The 26,072-nt window shown below is 35.8% G+C and overlaps 1 protein-coding gene and 1 long non-coding RNA gene across 4 annotated transcripts in view; one reads left to right on the top strand and one right to left on the bottom strand.

The window, feature by feature from the left end:
• Positions 1–227: 227 nt before the first annotated feature.
• Positions 228–26,072, bottom strand: part of LOC109097395 — a 35,355-nt gene continuing 9,510 nt past the window's right edge. For both annotated transcript variants that reach the window (XR_002019112.2, XR_006155760.1), the window contains 4 exons: positions 22,559–22,660; positions 7,682–7,815; positions 7,115–7,213; positions 228–566 (listed from right to left, as the gene is read on the bottom strand). This is a non-coding gene — a long non-coding RNA (uncharacterized LOC109097395). The remainder of the gene's footprint in view (positions 567–7,114; positions 7,214–7,681; positions 7,816–22,558; positions 22,661–26,072) is intronic.
• The window catches only part of sez6a (seizure related 6 homolog a), a 47,411-nt gene continuing 22,606 nt past the window's right edge, over positions 1,268–26,072 (top strand). For both annotated transcript variants that reach the window (XM_042732975.1, XM_042732974.1), the window contains exon 1: positions 1,268–1,708. In XM_042732975.1, coding sequence (XP_042588909.1) covers positions 1,624–1,708 — 85 coding nt within the window. In that variant the 5' untranslated portion in view covers positions 1,268–1,623. The remainder of the gene's footprint in view (positions 1,709–26,072) is intronic.

Genomic DNA, 26,072 nt, shown 5'->3' with positions numbered 1-26,072 from the left:
TTATTACACATTTATATACAAATATATTTTTAAATGTATTTAGTTATTTTATATATATAAAACAATTTTAATAAATACCTGCTCTTTTCCAGTATGTTTAATTATTATAATTGTTTTAAAAACATTCTTATTTTTAAGAATTTTTAAGAAGAGCAGTTTTATTATGGTCGGACCTAATACTGTAAATCTTATTCCCAATATGGGAGGCTATAGATTAATTTCTCCGTAACAATATCTAAACGGCTGTTTAGTCAGCATCCCATCCGAATGAATTTAAAGCCTGTGATGATCGCTTCATTACCTCAACACATTGGTCAGTCTATTTCACGGCCACGATTTTCATTAGCTAAGCAGACAGACTTTTTTTTAACAGCAGTGCTGCCTGGCTGAAATCTCTTGCTGAGTGTGTAAGCAATGAGTTACAAGCATTAAAAAAAAACACACAGACTGTCTTGCCAAATATACAGTGTACTCACCCTCAGGCCATCCAAGATGTAGACGAGTTAAATATGAGTCCTCTATCCATAATATTGCTTTCTCCAGTGAAAAAGCTGTTTTGTCTGAATCTGGAGGAAAAAAATGCACAGATCACACATTGCGTACACTGACAACAGTCCAAAACAGTTCTAAACAAACATGCTGGTGGAATTTGATGTGAAAGGACAGTAGGGGACAAACTTTTTCACTGAAGGAAATTTTATTATGTATTCTGGCCAGAACTGACAGTTTAAAGTTAAAACGCCTCAATAATGGATTTGCTTTATGCAAACATAAAGCTTTTCACTTCACAAGATGTTAACTGATGGACTGGAGTATTGTGATGTTTTTATCAGATATTTGAACTCTCATTCTGACGGCACCCATTCACTGAAGAGGATCCATTGGTGACCAAGTGATATAATGCAAGTCTGAGGGTGAGTACGTTTTAATCAAATTTTCCTTTTTAGGTAACTATTCCTTTAACCCCCGCTTAAACTGTATAAATGTCATTGCAATAGATATAAGAAAATATCAAATCAAGTAGCATCTGCAAATAAATGATTTTCTAAGAAGTTGGACCAAACTACACATACCTTTTTTCTAAATAACCCATGAAATCAAAATGGGAAATTTAAAATCCAACAAAGTTTCCCTTAAAAAAAAAAACATTGCTATTGTTTTAACCAACTTAGCCCCCTCACTCGCTGTACCTCCCACAACCTTTCAAATGTCTGTATCCCCCAGGGTTACATTTAAATTAGAACTTGTACTCATTACATTAAGAGGATAATCATGTATCTGATGTAATTCTCTTCTGCCTCTCCGCACACAAAAGCAGCTGCTCTAAATAAGCCCAATGCTGCTGGATGAACGCCAGGCTGCTGTCCAAAGTGTCCAGGCGCGCTGAGGTTGACTGGAGCTGTCCGCGGTGCTGAAGCTCCACCGCGCAATCCGCTCACAACAGTCCGTGAGTCGAGATCTCTCTGCGTTACTACCGGAGCTCTGCGCGATTCACCGGGACAGACGCGAGTGGCCCATATGCTTACAAGACCTTACGGACGTTTTATTTGACATTCGAGTGATTCTCACAGCATTGTTTAACACAAGGACAAATTGTAGTGTGTTCTGACGAGTGGTTTCAGTATGTGCGTAAGGATCGAGCTCCAAACGAACTGGCGGTCTCTGCTGCTCATTCTGAGTCTTTCAGTGATTTACACGCGTTGTCAAGGTGAGTATTTATATTTAAGTACTTAAATCTACTAATGCTACTGTATGTAATAGAGTTAGATAGGATAATTATCTTGTGCACAATGACTAACTGGGTTTGTAGCCTACTGTCTGTGGCTTTACTCGCAAATGATTTCTCCACACACACACACGCCAGTTAAGTACAATAACAAATTACGAATATATGTCGAGGCAGTTTAGAATATATTAAAAGATTTACTTTTGACGTGTTGTTTAACTCGGATATCGCAGGAATGCATGAACTTCATCTGTACAGTGATGTGAGAAAGTAAGGGGCCGTTCATATTGACGCGATAATGCGTTAAAAGCAGACGCAGAGCTACAAAATGGGGTCTCAACACGCGTTTTCAAATTTGAAACTTCAAACTTGAAACGGCGTTCATGACGCTCGATATGCGACACAACTGCAGGAGTGTCTCTCTTACAAATAATTACTTGAACCGAACCCCCCAAATAAGTATGCCTTTTTATTATTTTTATTATTTATTTATTGCAAAAGATATGTTTCAGCAAACATAAAAGTTACAAGTGTGTCTTGGCAGCACTTAAAAAAAAAAAAAAAAAAAAAAACATAAATAGACGCTATTTAGAAAAAATCACGTTAATCTGTGGTGGTAACCATAGAAACAGTACGCTTCACTATGATGTGATCAACGGCAATATCGTACGGAATGTTAACAAAACACGACGAGAACTTATATCTCTTCACAATTATATATACATTCAGAAAGTCTTTTAGATAACCATTTGCTTTGCTGAACTGTATCATATTCCGCTTCGAACATGTGATATTATAGCCTACCGAATCAGTGGCCTCAATTTAAACCAATATATCGGCGAAGTGTTACAACGGGACAGAATGATTGTGCGGTGAGTCTCAGCTGCACAAGATAATGAGACTAATCCTGAAGATCAGATTAGCACCGTCCCGAACAGAGCTGTTTTTGAAACTAGCAGAGCTGTGTTGTTTTTACCAGTTTAATAACAGACTGTACTTATTCAGGTCATTAGAACAGTTACGCATAGACTGCAGATGGAAGAGGTTTATATATATATATATATATATATATATATATATATATATATATATATATATATATAAAACTTTTTCATAAGTCAATTGCTGTTTATATTTAATTTAGTGAAGACACAGCATGTTTGGCGGCCATATGTTGTTGGGATAATGAGATGCAGCCATCCTGTATTATCCTGTGGGCTCATGTTTGCTTTATAAGTACAAATTCCGCTGATTTTCGGAGCTTCTTTCACTGAGACAACTGAAATTGCAAAAATGAACTTTAACATTAATAAAAGATGCACCCTTTTAAATAATAAATTATAATTTATGCAAGCTTTTAAAAATGACAGAATACCAGGAAAGACAGTGATTATGTTTTTTTTTTAAATAAACATAATGGTGGTTTAAAGCATAGCCTAAATTAATGCTTTGTTCTTTGTTGTAAAGTGCAGAAACATCTACTGTACACTATATCATTAAAAAGAACATGTCATATGATATTTTTGGGTTTATTAATCTTGATAAATCTTGTTGCACATTTTGGTATTCATCACATTCATTCAGCTATTAGCAGGAACAGTGAGCTATTACTAAACTGTGCATTTTTTTCTTCATTGCATATCATACTGTACCCTGTAGATTCCTCCATTAGCGGTTGCTTTTTAATGTTGTTTCCAAATTAGGTTTTATGATATTTAAAAGTGCATTTTAGGTGGTGCATACAGTTAATGTCACTGTATGATGACTTTTTGAGCTCTGAATGAAAGTTTTATGAGAAGCATTTGAGAATGAAAGAGTCCTTTAGGCAGCCAGAGGGAAATTTATTTCTATTTCATACAGAAGTATGTGAAGTAATTTTGAAGTGTGCAGCTAGGTCTTTCAAAAGGTCTATTTCTGAATTCATTTCGCCGTAGCTTTCTTATCAGATCCTTTCATAATTCTGTGCAAGACTCGTCCTCTCATATTCTGGCTATTCAAAAACAGAAGCATGGAAACAATCTGATGGTTTCAGTTTCTGCCTTTCATACCTCTGATTTCAGGGGAGGGTTTGAAAATGTTCAACACCTGTTTTTTGGATTGCCGGTGATTAGCTTGATCAAGGGCTATTCAGAAGCTGCTAGTTGACATAATTAGTCTGGCGCTTTGTCAGTTTATGGCTTGTAAATGAGAGTCATTATGGCAGAATGCTCTCTAATATCCTCATGCTGTCTGAACTCTGCAGGTGATGCCGAGATGCTGTCTCTCACAGAAAACCAAATGATCAGAACGTTTTGGGCTCTTCAGAGAGAACGTTTTCTCTGGTGATGGTTTATGTACTTACATGTGTTTCTAGTTTTCACAGAAAAGACAGAGGAACTAGTCAAACCATGATCCTTGGTTCAAAATCGTGGCTGATATTACTACCAGTTCATTCATCAAATACTAATCGGAGGTTAAAGGATTAGTTCACCCAAAAATGAAAATTTGCTTAGAATTAACTCACCCTCAGGCCATCAAAGATGTAGATGTGTTTGGCGTTTCATCAAAACAGATTTGGAGAAATGTATCACTACGTCACTTGCTCATCCATGGATCCTCTGCGGTGAATGGGTGCCGTCAGAATGAGAGTCCAAACAGCTGATAAAACATTACAATAATCTACAGTTAATCCACATGACTTTAAATAACATCCTGTGACGTGAAAAGCTCCACATTTGTAATAAACAAATCAATGATACATTTTTAACTTCAAATCATTGGTTCCAGTCCATAATCCACGTAAAGTAGTCTCTACTGAATCAGGAAAGGAAAATTTACAGAACAAGCACTGTTTACAAGTGAAAAGAGTCCAGTTCTGAACAAATTGTGATGTGAGAGGACAACAGCCTTTTTCACTGGAGGAAGCATTATTATGGATTATTAATTAAAATCATAATAATGGATTTGTTTATTACAAACATGCAGATTTTCACTTCACAAGGTATTTATTAATGGACTGGAGCCATGTGGATTACTTGTGGACCATTGTGATTGGCTGTTTGGACTCTTATTCTGACGGCACCTATACACTGCAGAGGATCCATTGGTGAGCAAATAATGTAAAGCATAATTTCCAAATCTGTTGATAAAGAAACCTAACTACATCTCGGATGGTCTGTGGTTGAGTGTTTTTGGGTGCTCTATTCCAAGTTGGTTGCATTGCATTGTGGCAATAGCAGGCTCGTCTCAGGTGGTGTTTTCATCTAAAGAAAGACGGCAGATTATAGAAAACAGACAGCATAATACGTCTGGAACCATGTATTGTACCTTTTTATCTGTGTGTGACCATGTAAATCCCTTAAAGTCTGCCACACACATTTCCTTTTGTGTTAAAATGCCATTTAAAACACTTTATTTAATCGGCACGCTGTGATGGTTCATGTATTGATTTCAAGTGTTTTCATTGCAGCCTAAAGGGCGGCGACATCGACTTCCTGGGCATCAATACCCGCTGACTCTTTTGAAAGCGCAAAGCTGAGGCTCTTTACATGCCATGCACTTGCAGCCACACAACCATTAAATTGGTATATTTAAGAGGAAGAAGTTGACATTTTTACTTTTAAAATGCCAAAAGTTCACTGGCCTCCTAATCCCCCTCTTGTTATGTGTGACATTTCATTATTTAGTATCCTGAAGGTTTCCTTGGCCTCTGATTCGAATGCACTTTTCACACACGCTGCCACTAAATAAGGATTTTTTAATGAAGGTTTAAAATTGACTGTTCTGATTTAACTGTCTTCATAAAAGAGAGCAGAAGTACTGCATTTTTAAATGATTTTTTTTATTTTCCCTTTTTTTATCTGAAGAAATTTCAAATTTTAGTTCTCTAATGGCATTTAGTGAAACAGAAAAAACAAGCTTATTAAGCAATGAAAAACAGCTTTGCTCTTTGATCTGTTGGCATATTTTCCATATGCCTGCATAAAATTGTATGAGAGAGTTGTATGAGAGAAATGTCACCCTGTAGTATGTTAGAGGAAATATCTGATTTATGACATATCAAACATTTCACCAACTTTCAAGCCTTGATTTCAACTTTTTAAGTCATTTACAACAGACCTCTGCCTCTTGGCATCTAAAGGTGTATTCTATTTTTATTTTATTTTATTTTTATTATTTCTGCCCCAAGCTTTGGTTAATGTCTCGAGTCACGAGTCAGATAGACATCTCTAGAGTTTGTACAATTATATGTACATTTAATTGCATTTTGTGATCTTACTGAGCGTTTGATAAAATATTAAGTGGATATATATGCTGTATACGTATTATCTGAGGTTTTCCGCCAATGCTGAGAAACACTGTCTAGTAACACGACTGATCAATGTCTTTAAATAAAGTGACAGGGAAAGGTGTCTGCAGATCCCCTGAGCATATTTGTCAAATAAGAGACTCTGTGTTTTGGCAGGGTCAGAGCAGAGGACACTGGTCTCTCAAAGGCTCCAGGACAAACAGACTTTTCATGGTGTCCTTCTGCTACAGCATTCAGACGCCACTGTATTTGAAACAGCTGCTGCAATCGATGTCCCAACCATCTGAATTCTACATCAGAGACTATCTGTCATGCTGTAATAAATGCACTGTTGATCTTCTTCAGTTTGAGACTCTTCTCCACGTGTTCGTCCTTTAGCGGCAGAAACACAGATAACTGATTTAATTTTTTTCTTGTTATCATTTTAAGTGCCACAAACTTTAATTTCTCTCAGATCTGATGGCACGAAACTTGCAAATCAGAGACTAGATCTTCTGAAGTGTTGTTTTAGCACCCTGGGAATAATGTGGACTGATAAAAACCAATGCAGCCTGACTGCTACAGATTGCTCAAGATGGCCAAACAGGGCATAACTTAGTGTATTTTATCATTTTAAATTATATAAAAAATATATATATATATATATATATATATATATATATATATATATATATATATATATATATATATATATATATACACACACACATGCATATACAAATATATATATTCAGATATGAATTCAGAAACTTGCATTCTTGTGTACAATATGCATTAACCAGTCAGTAAACGAACTGTTGGATGTACTATTTAAGTTTGTAGATAAAGTTGTGTGTGTCTGAGACTTTAAGTCCCTTTATGCTACTGACTTTTCCTGGCCTCTTTAATTGGTTCGACACTCCCTTTGGCTCTGAAAGTTCTGACACTAAATACAATACAAGAGGAGGCCAGCTGAGATGTTAAGAGATTTCTGTGCTAAAAAGTAATTACTTCCTTTTAATTGCAGTAATTTGTCCAGTTAATGAGGAATTTAGTTAAAGCAGTGTGTGATTCAGATGTAGCTGCTGTTTGTGAGGTTGTTAAGGTGTTGTGCTGTTTACCTTCATGGTGATTTGACAGGGTGACAAAGCCACAGTTGGACTTTACAGCTCTTCCGTTGCTACGGGAGACGTATCTCTGGATCTGCCATGCCGTCAGAGCTGTTCGCACCAGCCCATCCCCATAATCCGAAACAGAGATGAAAAATGTGTGTTTTAGAGCTCAGTACAAACACATTCACACTATTTACCCACATACAAACACTCATTTGCAAACAGGCTGTCAATGCTTAGTAGCTAACCACAAACCAGATAAAATCTCTTCCATGGTGAGTTTTGAACATGATTTTTAAGCACCCCCCCACCCCCACCATGTTATTATAGTATTTAAAGCATATGAATGTTAAAAAAAAAAAAGCCTAAAAGATGCATTGGACCAATATTTTGGCTTCGCCCACTATGTGAATATTTCAACTAGCTCTTGGTGTGAGCAAACCTTAAATAAAGTGAATTCACAAAAAATATGACCAGCAGTACGGTTAATAATCCAACTGACAGTTTGGAGTTCACACAGTTCATTCAATGCATAACCGCTCTAACACAAATGAGGTCAAATAGCTCAAGTGGCACCTGGTCTGCTCTGTCAGAAGGTGAATTGGTCATTAGAGGTGTACGGCTCATGCATCAGGACTCCTACAGGGAACTGCGGTCCTGGTTCTCTTCAGACTTTTCTTGGGTCTGACTGATTATACACACAAGAGAAGCTGATGAGAGAACAGAGCCAGAGTCAGTGCTGCCAATCACAGCTGGGGTTCCTCACACCACAATGCCAGGAAAAAAAGACTCAGACAGACGGGAAGACATACAGTAGATCTGTTAAACCCAGTTAATGAAATTAAGTTTGTTAATGAAATGATACTCTAGCATACATACATATTGGATAAACAGTTAAATGTTTAATTAGATCGATCAATTGAGTTATCTTTAAATGTTTGCTATACCAGATTATTATTACCTTATTATTCAGGTTAGTTCTTAAACATATTGACCTCAACTAACTTGTGCAGCAAGACTGTCTTCATCTGTTGATCTGATATGACAGTAATTAAACTGAAAGAGAGTACTAACTATAGAAGATGATGACATTTACACTCTTGTAGTGCACCTACTAATTGTGTTGCTTTATGAAATGCAATTTTATTTAAAGTGTTTGAATTCTATGTAGGCAAGACAAGTTTGTTTATATAAATGATATAATTATATATAAAAAGGATTTATAAGAAATAAACATAAAAAATTATTAAACATTTATTTAAAATGCATTAAAAACAAAAAAGAACACACAACAATACATAAGTGCAATCTAAAGAAAGTATATTAGAAGCAGTTATTATAATTAACAAACTAAAACTATTAAAACATCTTAAATAAACATTAATTATTTAATTAACATGGTTAATTAAGCTATTATTTATTATAAATAACATGCATATAATATTTATAATTCATTTTAATATAAATTAAAATATTAATATTAAACTAAACTAAAATTTGACTAATTAGAAGCATTGAAATTACGAAATGGAAATAATAAATAAAAGTTAAATAAAAATAAATGATGCCTAAATTGTAATATTTTTAAAGAACAAAAACTAATAAAAATGACACAAGCACATATAAATGCATATTTGTAATATATTATAAAAAAAATTAAATATTTATTTGTGAAACAATGCTAAAGTAGTATGTCATCTGTTTATTTACTAGCACAAATCTAAATAATGTGTTTAGTGCACATAGCTTCCTTGTGCATTTGTTTTTCAATAGAAAGTGGAAGATCCAGATCTCCTGCCTTGAATATCACAACAAGGCCAAAACAACTTGCTTTCTTCCGCTCTTCATGGTACTCATGAGCTGAACAAGTGTTTTTCATGCTTGAAAGCATCTTTATTTCACTCGAGTACATCTGACCTTGAAAAAAAACAAAGTGTTCTCGATTTTCCAAGTTCAGGGATTGTTGTGAAATGTACTTTCTGAACACTGCACGCAGGTCAAGTCTAGACATTCAAATGTTTAGAGGTCTGTGGATGTTTCATACCACGCACGTCCCGCTGCTCCGTTACCCCGCATCAGCGTGTTTTTTTCCAGTCAGAGACGAGCAACATCCTGTTAAATATTCATACACTTAAAAAAATCCTCTGTGTTGACCCAGACAGACAGCCCGGGAAAACCTGTATATTCACTATTCATCATTCATTGCATAAATTGAAAATATCCAGTGGGACATATCTAAAAGTTGTTTTCATGGCAATTTGCTGGAGGAGCGGCACCCAGCGGGAGCTTCCAAATAAACCGTGCAAAACTTGAGAAGTTAACAAGACACAAGAGGAATACATTCTACACCATTAGCATCAAGCCTTTCTCTCTCTTCCTCTCTTTCTGTCAATCCATGACTTGCTGTCTCAGACATTTCTCATAAAATTCCCTGTAGGATAAATAAATGAAAATGTATGCATATAGAGAATGTATGAAAAATAATATGGATTACTCAGATAATTTGGATTAAGTGTTTGAATAAATTCAGCTTCAAAATACTGAGTCTTTGATGAATAGAAAGATCAAACCAGCAGCATTTATTTGAAATAGAAATCTTTTGTAACATTATAAATAGTGTTACTGTCACTTTTAATAAATTTAATGCATCCTTACAAAATAAAAGTATTATTATTATTATTTTACTTGCTGTATACTTTTGAATCATAGTGTATAATGGTTTCCACAAAACTATTCAGCAGCACAACTGTTTTTAAAAAAAAATTTGAGCAGCAAACCGTTATATTAAAATGATTTCCAAAGGATCATGTGACACTGAAAACTGGAGTAAGTATGCTGAAAATACAGCTTTGTTATCAGATGAATAAATTACATTTAAAAATATATTAAAATAGAAAACAATTGGACTTCCGCTTCCGCCCGCATGGAGTGAGTAGCAGAGAAAGGGAGCTCCTCGAATAAATAAGTGATAATTGCTCAATAGACTAGCCAGTCATGTAAAACTTTATCATTTTTGTTAAGGAGACTTTGCTGCGTATATTTTGACATGAAACCGAGCTCGTGCAAAAAAGAGTTACATCGACGATCCAGCGTAATACGAAGACGGAAAGCGGCGAAAGAAAAATGGACGAACATATAGAAGACGATGACTCTCCTATCTCACTGAGAGCACTTAGAACGGAACTGCATGCACACCGAGAAGCTGTGATTAAGGACATTAAGTCACAAATTGAAAACCTACATCTGGAAGTGCAAAAGAATCGAGAAGAGATGAAAGAAGACATGCGCGCGCTGCGAGAGGAAATCTTTTCCTGAGCTGGCCGCCTTACACAAAGCGCAGGCCGAATCGGCGAGTGAGTGCACGGAGATGGGGAAAGCGCTGAGTGACACGATGGACAGGGTGGCAGCACTAGAACAGTCCCACGAAGTCATGACCAAAGAACACAAGAAAATGCACGAAAAATGTATGGATTTGGAGAATCGAAGTCGGAGACAGAATTTACGTTTCGTTGGGGTTCCAGAAGGAGTGGAGGCGGGAAACCCGATTCGTTTCATTAAGTTGGCTTGAGAAAGCCAACTTACTGATCTACTATTTAAACTTATTATTAAGTTGGCTTGAGAAAGCCAACTTACTGATCTACTATTTAAACTTATTATTATTATTATTCTTCTGAGACTAAAATTATCAACTCTATCTCCTCCTAGAGCTTTAACTCTACAGACTCCAAACTCAGCCCAGCTCTTCAGACTGATCTCGCCGGGTGTGCTATATCTTTTCTAACTGATCAGACTAATGGTTTTCATAAAAATGAAGATTAAAAATCATAAAAATCCCATAGACTTTCATTGACGGAATGTTCAGATGAGCCAAGCTCCAACTGTCAAAATTCAAATCTAAACAAACTGAAGCCCATTAGACTCAATCAAGCTTCGCCTCTATGTACTATTTCTAATCCATTTGAAATCATTCAAACTCATCTATCTAATATTTCTAATCTATCTATCTTTCTATTTATCTATCTATCAAAACTATTTCTATCTATCTATCTATCTATCTATCTATCTATCTATCTATCTATCTATCTATCTGACTATTTATATCTATCTATCTATCTATCTATCTATCTATCTATCATCTATCTATCTATCTATCTATCTATCTATCTATCTATCTATCTATCTATCTATCTATCTATCTATCTATCTATCTATCTATCTATCTATCTATCTATCATCTGACTATATCTATCTATCTATCTATCCTAGCAACATGCTAATAATGTTAGAAACATGCTAGTCACATGCTAATCATGCTAAAAACATGCTAGCAACATGCTAGTAACTTGTTAATCATGCTAGTGACATGTTAGTCACTTGCTAACCGTGCTAGAAACATGGTAGCGACATGCTAGTCAATCGCTAATCATGCTAAAAACATGCTAGTCACTTGCTAATCATGCTAAAAACATGCTAGCGACATGCTAGTCACTCGCTAATCATGCTAAAAACATGCTAGTGACATGCTAGTCACTTGCTAATCATGCTAGAAACATGCTAGCGACATGCTAGTAACTTGCTAATCATGCTAGTGACATGCTAGTTACTTGCTAATCATGCTAGAAATGTGCTAGTGACATGCTAGTCACTTGCTAATCATGCTAGAAACATGCTAGCGACATGCTAGTCAATCGCTAATCATGCTAAAAACTTGCTAGCGACATGCTAGTCACTCGCTAATCATGCTAAAAACATGCTAGCGACATGCTAGTCACTCGCTAATCATGCTAAAAACATGCTAGCGACATGCTAGTCACTCGCTAATCATGCTAAAAACATGCTAGGGACATGCTAGTCACTCGCTAATCATGCTAAAAACATGCTAGTGACATGCTAGTCACTTGCTAATCATGCTAGAAACATGCTAGCGACATGCTAGTTACTTGCTAATCATGCTAGTGACATGCTAGTCACTTGCTAATCATGCTAGAAACATGATAGCGACATGCTAGTCACTCGCTCACTAATCATGCTAAAAACATGCTAGCGACATGCTAGTCACTCGCTAATCATGCTAAAAAACATGCTAGCAACATGCTAGTCAATCGCTAATCATGCTAAAAACATGCTAGTGACATGCTAGTCACTCGCTAATCATGCTAAAACATGCTAGCGACATGCTAGTCACTCGCTAATCATGCTAAAAACATGCTAGCGACATGCTAGTCACTCGCTAATCATGTTAGAAACATGCTAGCGACATGCTAGTCACTCGCTAATCATGCTAGAAACATGCTAGCAACATGCTAGTAACTTGCCAATCATGCTGGCGACATGCTAGTCACTTGCTAATCATGCTAGAAACATGCTAGCAACATGCTAGTAACTTGCTAATCATGCTAGTGACATGCTAGTCACTTGCTAATCATGTTAGAAACATGCTAGCGACATGCTAGTCACTCGCTAATCATGCTAAAAACATGCTAGTCACTTGCTAATCATGCTAGAAACATGCTAGCGACATGCTAGTCACTCGCTAATCATGCTAAATACATGCTAGCGACATGCTAGTAACTTGCTAATCATGCTAGTGACATGCTAGTCACTTGCTAATCATTCTAGAAACATGCTAGTCACTCGCTAATCATGCTAAAAAACATGCTAGTCACTTGCTAATCATGCTAAAAAACATGCTACCGACATGCTAGTCACTTGCTAATCATGCTAGAAACATGCTAGCGACATGCTAGTCACTCGCTAATCATGCTAAATACATGCTAGTGACATGCTAGTCACTTGCTAATCATGCTAGAAACATGCTAGCGACATGCTAGTCACTCGCTAATCATGCTAGAAACATGCTAGTAACTTTGCTAATCATGCTAATGACATGCTAGTCACTTGCTTTATTAAACTTCTTAAAATTTTCAAACTTTTCAAACTTCAAACTTTTGAAACTTCAAACTTTTCAAACTTTTCAAACTTTCTGTTCAGGCTTTCTCAAGCCAACTTAAAGTTTGTCTTGACGAACTTTTTTATCTAGTTATTATTATTCTTCTGAGACTAAAATTATCAACTCTATCTCCTCCTAGAGCTTTAACTCTACAGACTTCAAACTCAGCCCAGCTCTTCAAACTGATCTCGCCGGGTGTGCTATATCTTTTCTAACTGATCAGACTTATGGGTTTTCATAAAAATGAAGATTAAAAATCATAAAAATCCCATAGACTTTCATTGACGGAATGTTCAGATGAGCCAAGCTCCAACTGTCAAAATTCAAATCTAAACAAACTGAAGCCCATTAGACTCAATCAAGCTTCGCCTCTATGTACTATTTCTAATCCATTTGAAATCATTCAAACTCATCTATATAATATTTCTAATCTATCTATATTTCTATTTATCTATCTATCATCAAACTATTTCTATCTATCTATCTATCTATCTATCTATCTATCATCTGACTATTTATATCTATCTATCTATCTATCTATCTATCATCTGACTATTTATATCTATCTATCTATCTATCTATCTATCTATCTATCTATTATCTGACTGTTTCTATCTATCTATCTATCTATCATCTGACTATATCTATCTATCATCTATCTATCTATCTATCTATCTATCTATCCTAGCAACATGCTAATAATGTTAGAAACATGCTAGTCACATGCTAATCATGCTAGAAACATGCTAGTAACTTGCTAATCATGCTAGTGACATGCTAGTCACTTGCTAATCATGCTAAAAACATGCTAGCAACATGCTAGTCACTTGCTAATCATGCTAGAAACAACATACTAGCGACATGCTAGTCACTCGCTAATCATGCTAAAAAACATGCTAGTGACATGCTAGTCACTCGCTAATCATGCTAGAAACATGCTAGCGACATGCTAGTCACTTGCTAATCATGCTAGAAACATTCTAGCGACATGCTAGTAACTTGCTAATCATGCTAGTGACATGCTAGTCACTTGCTAAACATGCTAGAAACATGCTAGTGACATGCTAGTCAATCGCTAATCATGCTAGTGACATGCTAGTCACTTGCTAATCATGCTAGAAACATGCTAGCGACATGCTAGTCACTTGCTAATCATGCTAAAACTTTCTAGCGACATGCTAGTCACTCGCTAATCATGCTAAAAACATGCTAGCGACATGCTAGTCACTCGCTAATCATGCTAAAAACATGCAAGCGACATGCTAGTCACTCGCTAATCATGCTAAAAACATGCTAGCGACATGCTAGTCACTCGCTAATCATGCTAAAAACATGCTAGTCACTTGCTAATCATGCTAGAAACATGCTAGCGACATGCTAGTCACTCGCTAATCATGCTAGAAACATGCTAGCGACATGCTAGTCACTTGCTAATCATGCTAGGAACATGCTAGCGACATGCTAGCAACTTGCTAATCATGCTAGTGACATGCTAGTCACTTGCTAATCATGCTAGAAACATGCTAGTCACTCGCTAATCATGCTAAAAAAATGCTAGCGACATGCTTGTCACTCGCTAATCATGCTAAAAACATGCTAGTCACTTGCAAATCATGCTAAAAACATGCTAGCGACATGCTAGTCACTCGCTAATCATGCTAAAAACATGCTAGCGACATGCTAGTCACTCGCTAATCATGCTAAAAACATGCAAGCGACATGCTAGTCACTCGCTAATCATGCTAAAAACATGCTAGCGACATGCTAGTCACTCGCTAATCATGCTAAAAACATGCTAGTCACTTGCTAATCATGCTAGAAACATGCTAGCGACATGCTAGTCACTCGCTAATCATGCTAGAAACATGCTAGCGACATGCTAGTCACTTGCTAATCATGCTATAACATGCTAGCGACATGCTAGCAACTTGCTAATCATGCTAGTGACATGCTAGTAACTTGCTAATCATGCTAGAAACATGCTAGTCACTCGCTAATCATGCTAAAAACATGCTAGCGACATGCTTGTCACTCGCTAATCATGCTAAAAACATGCTAGTCACTTGCTAATCATGCTAAAAACATGCTAGCGACATGCTAGTCACTCGCTAATCATGCTAAAAACATGCTAGCGACATGCTAGTCACTCGCTAATCATGCTAAAAACATGCTAGCGACATGCTAGTCACTCGCTAATCATGCTAGAAACATGTTAGCGACATGCTAGTAACTTGCTAATCATGCTAGTGACATGCTAGTCACTTGCTAATCATGCTAGAAACATGTTAGCGACATGCTAGTTACTCGCTAATCATGCTAAAAACATGCTATTCACTTGCTAATCATGCTAAAAACATGCTAGCGACATGCTAGTCACTTGCTAATCATGCTAGAAACATGCTAGCGACATGCTAGTCACTTACTAATCATGCTAAAAACATGCTAGTGACATGCTAGTCAATTGCTAATCATGCTAGAAAACATGCTAGCGACATGCTAGTAACTAGCTTATCATGCTAGAAACATGCTAGTAACTTTGCTAATCATGCTAATGACATGCTAGTCACTTGCTTTATTAAACTTCTTAAACTTTTCAAACTTTTCAAACTTTCTAAACTTTTCAAACTTTCTGTTCAGGCTTTCTCAAGCCAACTTAAAGTTTGTCTTGACGAACTTTTTTTATCTAGTTAAAGACTTGCTGTTGGAGTTATTCGGAGCCGATGACTTGGGGGATTCCAGTATGATTGTAGACCGTGCGCACAGGACTCTCGCGCCAAAACCGAAGCCGGGAGAGAGGCCCCGAGCAATAATTGCTCGTTTTCACTATTATTCTGACAAGGAAAAAATTCTGAAACTGTCGAGAAATAAAGGCCGTCTTTACTACAAGGGATCACCGGTACACATCTTCCCCGATGTAAGTCCAGAGGTTGGCAAACTGCGCGCCGCATTCAATCCAGTGAAGGCCAAGCTGCGAGCCGCCGGGATAAACTACAGTTTGTTCTACCCAGCCAAACTGGCAATCACCATGGACGGAATCAGGTACACGTTCGAACACCCTCGAGAAGCCGAGAAATTCATCGAGAAGAAAATTCAAGCCTGATAGCCGAACTGTAAGTTTATACTATTTGATAGGCTGAGGTGCCGCATCTGTTATCATTTACAGCACGTAAGCAAAGACTCTTATCATTTAAACACATCTCTGAACTCTTATAGTGGCTAAGTATATATCGGTCAAGTTCACCAGGAAAAGAACTGTAACCTAACCACTGACTATGTTAAAGTGAAAAAAACATAAGAGTGTAAATAGGTCTATAGAGCATTTTTTTTTTTCTTTATTGTTTCTAGAAAGGAGCTAAGTGGTAAGTCAGATTGATTGCTAACCTTTTTTGTTGGAATGATGGGTAAAAAGGGATTTCTAAACTTGCTCCGTTTTTTTTTGTATAACTCTCAATCAGAGAAAAGTGAATGGAGCTATTGTTCAAACTGTTCATGTTGTTCGAAGTTAAGGAAAACGAATTGGCACTTTTTTTTTTTTTTTTTTTTTTTTTTTTTTTTTTTTTTTTTTTTTTTTTTTCTTCTTTTTTTCCTTTCTCCTCTCCCGTTTCCCCCCTTCTCTACAAAAAACCACACTTTACAGTTTCAAGTTTACTTTTCAAGTTTCTTAGCCTGAAATGAAAGTAAATGCTGCTAGGAAAAATTCAGTTCAGTTTGTCTCATGGAATTGTAAGGGACTTAACGGGGCTATTAAACGGGGTAATGTATTATCTCATCTTGGAAGACTGGGGGCTGATATCGTGTTTTTTACAGGAAACGCATATAAGGAACCAAGACCATGGCCGATTAAGAGGAAAGTGGGTGGGACAAATCTTTCATTCAAATTTTTAGTTTTAAGTCTAGAGGAACAGCAATACTCATAAAGAAAAATGTACAATTTACTGCAACAAAAGTTATTTCTGACTCCAATGGGCGTTATGTTATAGTAGCAGGAAAACTCTATAATACATTAATATTGTTAGTTAATATATATGCCCCTAATATAGATGATGAACAATTTATATCATCTGTTTTAATACATTTTGCCCAACCTAGATACTCATCAATTGATAATGGGGGGTGACTTTAACTTTGTATTAGACCCATTCTTGGACAGATCTTCAAGTAGAACGGTACCCCTTTGCTAAATCAGCCAAATTGTTACAAACGTTTATGAAAAACTTTAAAATTATAGATCCATGGAGATTTACTTTCCCAAACCAACGAAAATATTCTTTTTTCTCACCCGTCCATCACTCCTATTCTAGGATAGATTTTTTTTTAATTGATTATAAACTTTTGTCAGCGGTTTTACATTGTGATTATGAAGCAATGGTATTATCTGACCATAGCCCCCTAGGTCTTCAGATATTATTTGAAGCCAAATATGATGCTATTAAATGGAGGTTTGATAATAATTTATTGGCTGATAAGGTATTTGTAGAACAAACCAAAGCTCAAATTGGATTGTATTTAGAGACAAACTATACGACTGATGTTTCCAAATCCACAATTTGGGAGGCATTTAAAGCGTATATGCGTGGACAAATTATCTCTCATAGTATCTCGATCAGAAACAGCATAAAGAACAAAAAAAGAAATTAATGGACAGAATACTAGAAATAGATCGTGAGTATGCAAGTTTCCCCTCACCAGAATTGTATAAGAAGAGGCTCTCTCTCCAGTCAGAATTTCAGTTACTTTCCACCTCAGAGACTACTGATCGGTTGAGGCGGGCAAAAGCCACATATTATGAGCATGGAGAGAGAGCAGGTAAACTCCTGGCTCGTCAAATTAAAGAAACAACAGCATCAAGACTGATAACGGAAATTAGGAAAGATACAGGACAAAGTACATTTGACCCACAGGAAATAAATAATATTTTTAAGAGATTTTATGTCAAATTATACTCCTCAGAATCTATTAATGACCCAGCATGTATAGAGAGCAGTTTTTTTGAATCACTTGACATTCCATCTTTAAGTATGGAAGACAGAGATATCTCGGAACAACGGCTAACTATTAATGAAATAAAACAAGCAATATCCAGTATGCAAAGTTCAAAGGCCCCAGGTCCGGACGGTTTCACAACCGAGTTTTATAAATCTTTTAGTGATCAAATCTCTCCGTTACTTTTAGAGGTCTTTAATGAATCACTTGAGAAAGGCTGTTTACCACCAACATTTTATCAGGCAAATATTTCTTTAATACACAAGGTAGATAAAAGACCCTTTAGACCCTGGTTCATATAGACCTATCAGTCTTCTTGATGTTGATAATAAAATACTGGCCAAGGTTTTGGCCACTCGTCTTGAAAAAGCTCTTCCAACTGTGATCTCCACAGATCAAACAGGATTCATCAGAAATCGTCTTTTATTTTTAATATTAGAAGATTATTAAATATTATATATACACACCTAGTCCCAATCCCTCCCAACCCGAGGTACTTATTTCTATGGATGCAGAAAAAGCGTTCGATAGGGTTGAGTGGGATTACCTCTTCGCCACTCTGGAAAATAATAACTCTAGTTATTTTCAATTAAATCGCTCTACAAGAGAGGGATGCCCTCCACCCCCAAGCTTCTATACAAACAAACAATAATAACTCTAGTTATTTTCAATTAAATCGCTCTACAAGACAGGGATGCCCTCTTTCACCCCTGCTATTTGCTTTAGCAATAGAGCCCTTAGCAATTTCTTTACGTGCATCTACAACCTACAGTGGAATAATGAGAGGGGGGAAAGAACACAAAGTTTCATTATATGCTGACGACTTGTTAGTTTACATCTCCAACCCTTTACAATCAGTGCCAACCATTATGTCAATCTTAGATAAATTTGGGAAAATCTCAGGGTATAAGATTAATTTTTCAAAAAGTGTTATGTTTCCGATCAACCCTAAGGACCAACTTGAAGCAACTTCCTCCTTTCCTTTTAAAATAGTAAACTCATTTAAATACCTAGGAATTACCATAACTAAATGCTTTTCTATGCTTTATAAAGAAAATATTCTGAAGTTGTATGAATACACACAACAGATTTTTAAGAAAATGGTCCAAACTTTTTATTTCTTTAGCAGGTCGTATTAATATGGTGAAAATGAGTATTTTGCCCAAATATTTATTTGTTTTTTTTCAGTGTATCCCAGTTTACATTACTAAATCATTTTTTAGAAATTTGGATAGAATAATCACCCAATTTATTTGGAATAACAAAACCCCCAGACTCAAGAAGATATATTTACAGAGGATCAAACTGAAAGGAGGGATGGGTCTGCCACATTTCCAATTGTATTATTGGGCATGTAATATAAGAGCACTCTCATTTGGCTTACAGGAGGGGTCAACAGAGTGGTGTGATATGGAAAATAAATCATGCTCACCTTCCTCTTGGCCAGCTTTAATTTATTCAGCTTTGTCTGCCCCCACTCTAACTCGACTAAATAATCCGGTGGTTTCCAACTCTCTCAAAATTTGGAACCAGATAAGAAAAAACTTTAAATGGCCGATGTGCTCTATTTTAAGTCCTTTAACGGCTAATCATTCATTTCCCCCTTCCCAAATTGATTCAATATTTCAGACCTGGTTCAAAAAAGGAATATGTTCCTTCCAAAATTTGTTTATTAATAAATGCTTTCCAACATTTCAACAGTTACAACAGATATTCCATCTACCTAATTCACATTTTTTTAAATATCTACAAGCTCACAGTTTTGCTCAAAAGAATTTCTCATCATTTCCTAATGAGCCATTAGCCACTCAGATGGACTCACTGTTTTTACAGGATCCTTTTATTAAAGGAGGAATATCCATTATATATAATAAATTGTCACAGTTGGAATGCGATGTTTCATTAGAGCATTTAAGAACAGCATGGCAAGATGATCTTGGAATAGACATTGCAGACTGGCAATGGGAAGAAGCACAGGAACGGGTTCACTCTTCTTCTTTGTGCATTAGACATGGTTTGATACAATTCAAGATCTTACATAGACTTCACCTGTCTAAACTAAAGCTTTCAAAGATGTTTTCTTTCGGTGGACCCAATATGTGACAGATGCAGTCAAACACCAGCTTCACTAGGACATATGTTCTGGAATTGTCCTAATATTCATAATTATTGGATTTCAGTTTTTCAATTACTATCAAAGGTATTGGAAAAACCACTAGATCAAGACCCAATTCTGGCTATTTTCGGTGCCAGTAGTGACATTGTGGAGCTCTCTAAAAATAAGTGTATTGTGCTTGGAGTTATTACACTCTTGGCACGTAGATTGATTTTGCTTAATTGGAAACAAAAAAAAAATCCACCTCACTGCTCTGTCCTGATTAAAGATATTATGCACCACCTTCAGCTTGAAAAGATTAGATTTTCTTTAAAAAACAAGACTGATCAGTTCTATGAAGTATGGAAACCTTTTATTAATTATTTTAATAAGACAGCAATAATTAAACCCTAATCTCACAATCCCCCCCACCCTCCTTTTTTTTCTTTTTTTTTTCTTTTTTTTTTTTTTTTTTTTTTTTTTTTTTTTTTTTTTTTTTTTTTTTTTCTTTTCTTTTTTCTCTCTTCTTTCCTTTTTTCCCTTTCTATATCATTTTCTGAGTTCAAACATAAATCATTTACATATGGAAGAATATTATTGCACATTGTATCAGCAAAGTGAATTTTGTTGGATTTTTTTTTCTTTGTGCCAATGTTAAAAAACCAATAAAAAAAAAGTTCAACAAAAAAAAAAAAAAATAGAAAACAATTGTGATATTTTTAGCTGTAATAATATTTCAAAATATGACTTTTTACTGTATTTTTGATTAAATAAATGCAGCCCATAATATACCTTTAAAAAAGGTTATTTGATACATTTTTATAATTTTAAACATTTTTCTTAACTATTCCTTAATTATTCCTTTAGGCCGTAAAATATAATTATGTACCTAATGTGCACTTGTATTTATATAAGGATATTAACTTTTCTTGATTTTATGCTCTGGGTTGATGGGAGACGGGTGGATATTAAATAAAGGCTTCTGGGAGACTTCTGAGCTCATCACAGAGCATCTAATCAGCCCCCCCCCCAAAAAAAAATTATTGAAACGTCACAGAAAAGTGTACCTATAGGCGAATGTAAAACTAATTCAGCTACATATGCATATGTACCGAGAAGATCAGAAAACACCATTCAGAATCACTGTGCACATTTATATCATCTCAGTGACAGCCCATATACTGCATGTTAATTTACTCCAAGAAATAAAAAAAAATTATGCAAGCAGAAATAAAAAGGCCTATGCAAGCGCACAGATAAACCAAAGTCTGTTTACTTTACCTCTGTTTGTTTGCTTTTATGCCTTGTGTTGTTGTCTCTTCTCTACCGTGGCTTTATTTTTTTTCTGACAAGCTGTCATTTTCTCACAGGCTTTTGTTCTTTCAAATAGCATGAATTATGCTTTCTCTCTTACTTTCATTCTTTCTCTCTTTCTCTCCTGTCACTCTGATCAAGTGTTTTCTGAAGAGTTTGGTGCAGAATTAAAGTGTCTTAGTGAGGCTGCCTGTGAGCTTTCACAATCCACAGAGTATTCGCACATGCGTCTGTGTTTTAGAGAGACAAATAAAGATCTTCTGTGTACCTCTTCTTTCCTCTTGTACAGAGAAAATACTGATCACAAAAAGACTAGAATTCATTTTACATTTTAGAGTAAAGAAACTGAAAAAAATTGTGAGCTGTTACGTATATTAAAAGCAAAATAAGATGTAAATCAACTCTTTCCTGCAACAGTCTTCAAGTGATACAAATTTTTTGATCAGAGATACCAAACTTTTGCGTTTCCTGTATTAATAGCATATTGCAAATCAAAAAAAAAAAAAAAAAAAACTAACCGATGTTTATTATTTGACTAAAATCACCCTAAAAAACTAATATAATGTAATATAATGTTTATAAAACATTTTCTATAGCGCATAATGTCAGTGGTGATTATCTAAATATGCTTTTGTTATATTACCCATAATGCTTTGTTTAATCTCACTGCACAGACTGCACTGTAATGGAATGTTTTGGGAGAAAGTGACCATTTTAAACAAAAAAGCATAGAAAGAGAAATGGAAATAGGAAGAGAGAGATACAAAAAGGTAGAGGTGAATAACAAATCAGGCCCTTATTTAGAGTGTGCAGACTATTTCTGATCTTATAACGATGTTCCTCTGGATTTACAGCATGCCTCAGGAGACGGATGGCCAAATAAGATCATTATTATTTCCTTGGGCATGTTCTCTCCCTCCTTCTGTGCAAACTGTCATGGGATAACATTCTGAAAAATCGGCCTCACTAAAACACTACAGCTTTTCAGCGATGATGTATTAATCATAGAACTGGATTTGAACGGATGCGACGCTGAATTCAAACTCTGCTTAGATGAAATCCAGAGAGAGCACGGATACCTCAGAATGCAGGAAAGGGTTTTGTTGTTTACCTCTTTGATGAAATCAGTTGTTTGTCCTCAATAAGCCCCAGAAGTCTGTTGTCTGTAGCTGTGTTTCGATTCTCATGGTCCCTTTGCAGTGTTCATAGCTCCCTACACACATTGAGAAGGGGGTATTTGTTAAAGTCACCAGAATTTGTTAATTTAGAATGCCCTGCAATGGCTTGAGATGACACGGTTTAATAAAGATAAATGTAATTTGAGTTACCATACTATCATATGCAAAAAAGAAAGTTAAAAAATGTATGTATTATATACTTTATGCACATACCATGTGTAACTTATTTCACTTTCCTTTGACAGCTGTCATTCATCTTACGACATAATGACTGCAGACAGCATTTTCAGTAAGATGATGTTAATAAATTCATGATGCACCAGCCTTTATTTTCAGTTTTTTAACAGGTTTCATTAGGACAGGAATGCAGTGACCTCTCCTCCATGTGGGTGGAAAGCTGTCTGAACAACCACACTTTAATATATTCCACAAGCTGCCAACAATTAAATCGTAAGCTTTCAGGTATAACGGCACTTTTTCCACTTGGCTAAGCCGTGTGTCAGAGAAGAGCTGCTAACGTATGAGCTTAGTAAATGATACATTCTGTTCACTAACACCTACACAATTATGCTTTACTTTGTTTGTCGCTGAGCATGAGTCAACTTTTAAAAGTGGTTTATTATTAATATGTAAACTTTTGAAAAGTGTGTGTATATATATAATTTATATATTCACACTCACATACTGACTTTTTTACAATATTTAAAAAAAAAATGCAGCAATGACTGTTTTAAACAGTTTTATGCTACACTGTCACGTCTCATATTACATGCTTAATTAAACAAGTTATATTGCTCCTAAATGGAAATGCGAGGTCAAGTTGAGTGCATTGCATTGTCTGTTTGGTTCCTCCCCATCCAAAATTCTGCCCTGGTGAACTTGTTTCGATTTTGTCAGTTTAGTGGTTTGTTCTCATCTGTAAGGATCCATTTCAAAACTCAGGGTCACTGTGTCCATCCTGGGACCGAAGCAAAGCTGATGTCCGTTGGGCAGGTAGGACCTTTGTTTTGGCCGTTTATGTTTTTAGACATGTTGACTTGCAGCATGCTGCACTCTGACACCTGCCTGCCAAAGCAAATAAAAGCAATTTCAGACTATTTAAACACCTCCGTGCTCTCTACGTCTCTCTGCGGGATTCTCACAGGCTAGAAAATAAAACATACTTGATACGTGAAAGACTTGCGTAGCTTGACTTTAGCCTGCTTGACTGACATGAAAGCAACCAACCACAGTTTATTATTATTTGCTTTTACATGCCGTTTAGGGGCAGTGTTATCTGAAAAAGATTATAATGCATGTGTCAGCTTGAGTATAAGGAGAAGTTCACTATTATATGGGCTGTATTGTGCCCTTCAAGGTGGTATTTATTTGCAGAAGTGCACTGGGATTAGTCTTTCCGTGTCACAGTCTATAAAAACACAGTTGAATTGCCTCTTTTAGAGATTAATGACTGTCTACAGCTTCAGGTTTAATCTGACTGGAAGGTCTGACATGGTGTGGCTTTGCGAAGCAGCCGTTTATTGCCACTGGAATGATCTGATCACACTTCTATTACAGAAAGTGTCATCTTGATAAATGGGATTCACTCTGGAGTGACATGTGCTCTATGTGTTCTTAATAGGAGAGAGATTGTGAGGTCAGTGCTTGATTTACAGCTATTTTAAGGCTTCAGATCTGTTTATTGTTTATTGGAAAGAGATGTCAGGATGAAAGGAGGATGCGTTTGTGAGCCTCTTAACAATGTGAGGAAAGAATCCAGTTTATGCACCCAGATTTATTGTGTGATTTATGGTGTTGGAGAAACAAGAGCATGTAGCATTTGAATTGCACAGTCAGCATTTGTAAACAAAAGTTTCAGTTGCTGGAATATTTGACAGCTTTTGACTTCTGGAAACACCACCAGTTAATCTAGTTAAGCTGAGTTTAGGCCTAGTATTACTTATATACTAATATATTATTTATTAATATTTTGAATTAGCATTTATTTGTATATGTTTCTATTTTCTTTTAAATTTTAGCGCAAGTTTTAGTAATTTCTTTAATGTTTTTGTTAATGTTTTTTAAAAAAAAATCTAAATTATTTCAATATTTTTCTTTTTAATCATTTTAGTACTTCAACTTTATTTGTTTCATTTATTGCACATACGATGCGTTTTTTATAGATGGCATATATTTTCAGTTTTTTTTTAGTTAAGGTTCATCAAATTTTTATATTATTGTTTTTTTTTAGCTTTATTATTAAATTATTTTTAATAGCTTTAGTTTGTTTTAGTTTCTATTAACGATCACAGCACAGGCCATAATTTATGGCTACATTTTGAATGGCTGTCAAACAGTAATCTGCTTTTTTCTGATGGATTTTGTAGTAAAAATATCTACCAGCACAGGCTAGCTAGCTCATGCTACTCTGTTGTATGTCATGTTACTTTTGAAAAAAAGCTGGCTAAAACCAGTCTCAGCTGGATTAAGCTGGTCTCCTAACCTGGCCAAGTTAGTTTTTTTTCTTTCAATTCTTTCAATTTATCAATATTATCAGCACATAAACAACATATTTGTTTCTCTCTTTAGAGCTGTTTTAATGGACCAATTACAGCAATTTGTGATAACTAGATAAGGATTAAAACAAATACAAAGCAATAAGACAAAGAAACATCTCAAGATTTGACTGCATCCAATGTAGTTTTCAGCTTTCCGACCTTTTTAGTACCCAATAACATTTTCAGCCCACAAAACAATTACAATTCACAACTGATTATCTTCATTCTGCCTTCTCCCTGTTCACTGGCACCTTACTATAGGCTGATCCAATAATAAATAAGAGCTGCAGCTCCCGCTGAGAGTTTGACTGTGCGTTGGTTCCCGAAAGCCATCTCCAAATCTCTGATCCCTTTAGGATTCATCTGCCATTTACAGTCTGTGTCAGTGATGTTCTTTTTATCTTATACTGTCTTCACTGTGTCGCCTAGCTAGATCCTGTTAGAACACATTGTCATCCAATTCCCTAATTAGGGAGTAAAAAACACACTCAGATCTCAAGCTGTTTGAAAGCAGAAATAACAGTATGTCTCTGAGGTATCTGCTCTTCTGGGGTTCACAGTCTTCCTAGGGCTTTATTGTGAGATGTATAGGATGTACTATGAAGGCAAAATAAACCTTGATGATTGTTTCTGGTTGTCACAAGACACTTTAAAAGGGGTAGTTTGGCTATAAATGAAAATCTGTCATCATTTACTCACCCTCAATGTTATTCTAAATCCATTTGATTTTCTGACTTCATGTGGAATATTGAAAGGAGGATTTTGAGTTGAGAGCAACATGAGGGTGAACAAGTGATGACAAGTATCATTTTAAGGCCAACTGCTCCTTTAAGACTGATTTAGCAAAACACACAATTATAGAGACATGAGTGTTAGCATAAGAGAGTCTACACATTTGCAACTAACTTCT

The sequence above is a fragment of the Cyprinus carpio genome, chromosome B10, assembly GCF_018340385.1.
Source record: "Cyprinus carpio isolate SPL01 chromosome B10, ASM1834038v1, whole genome shotgun sequence".
NCBI lineage: Eukaryota > Metazoa > Chordata > Actinopteri > Cypriniformes > Cyprinidae > Cyprinus > Cyprinus carpio.
The sequence above is the reverse complement of the archived record's forward strand: the minus strand, read 5'-3'. Positions and strand labels throughout refer to the sequence as shown.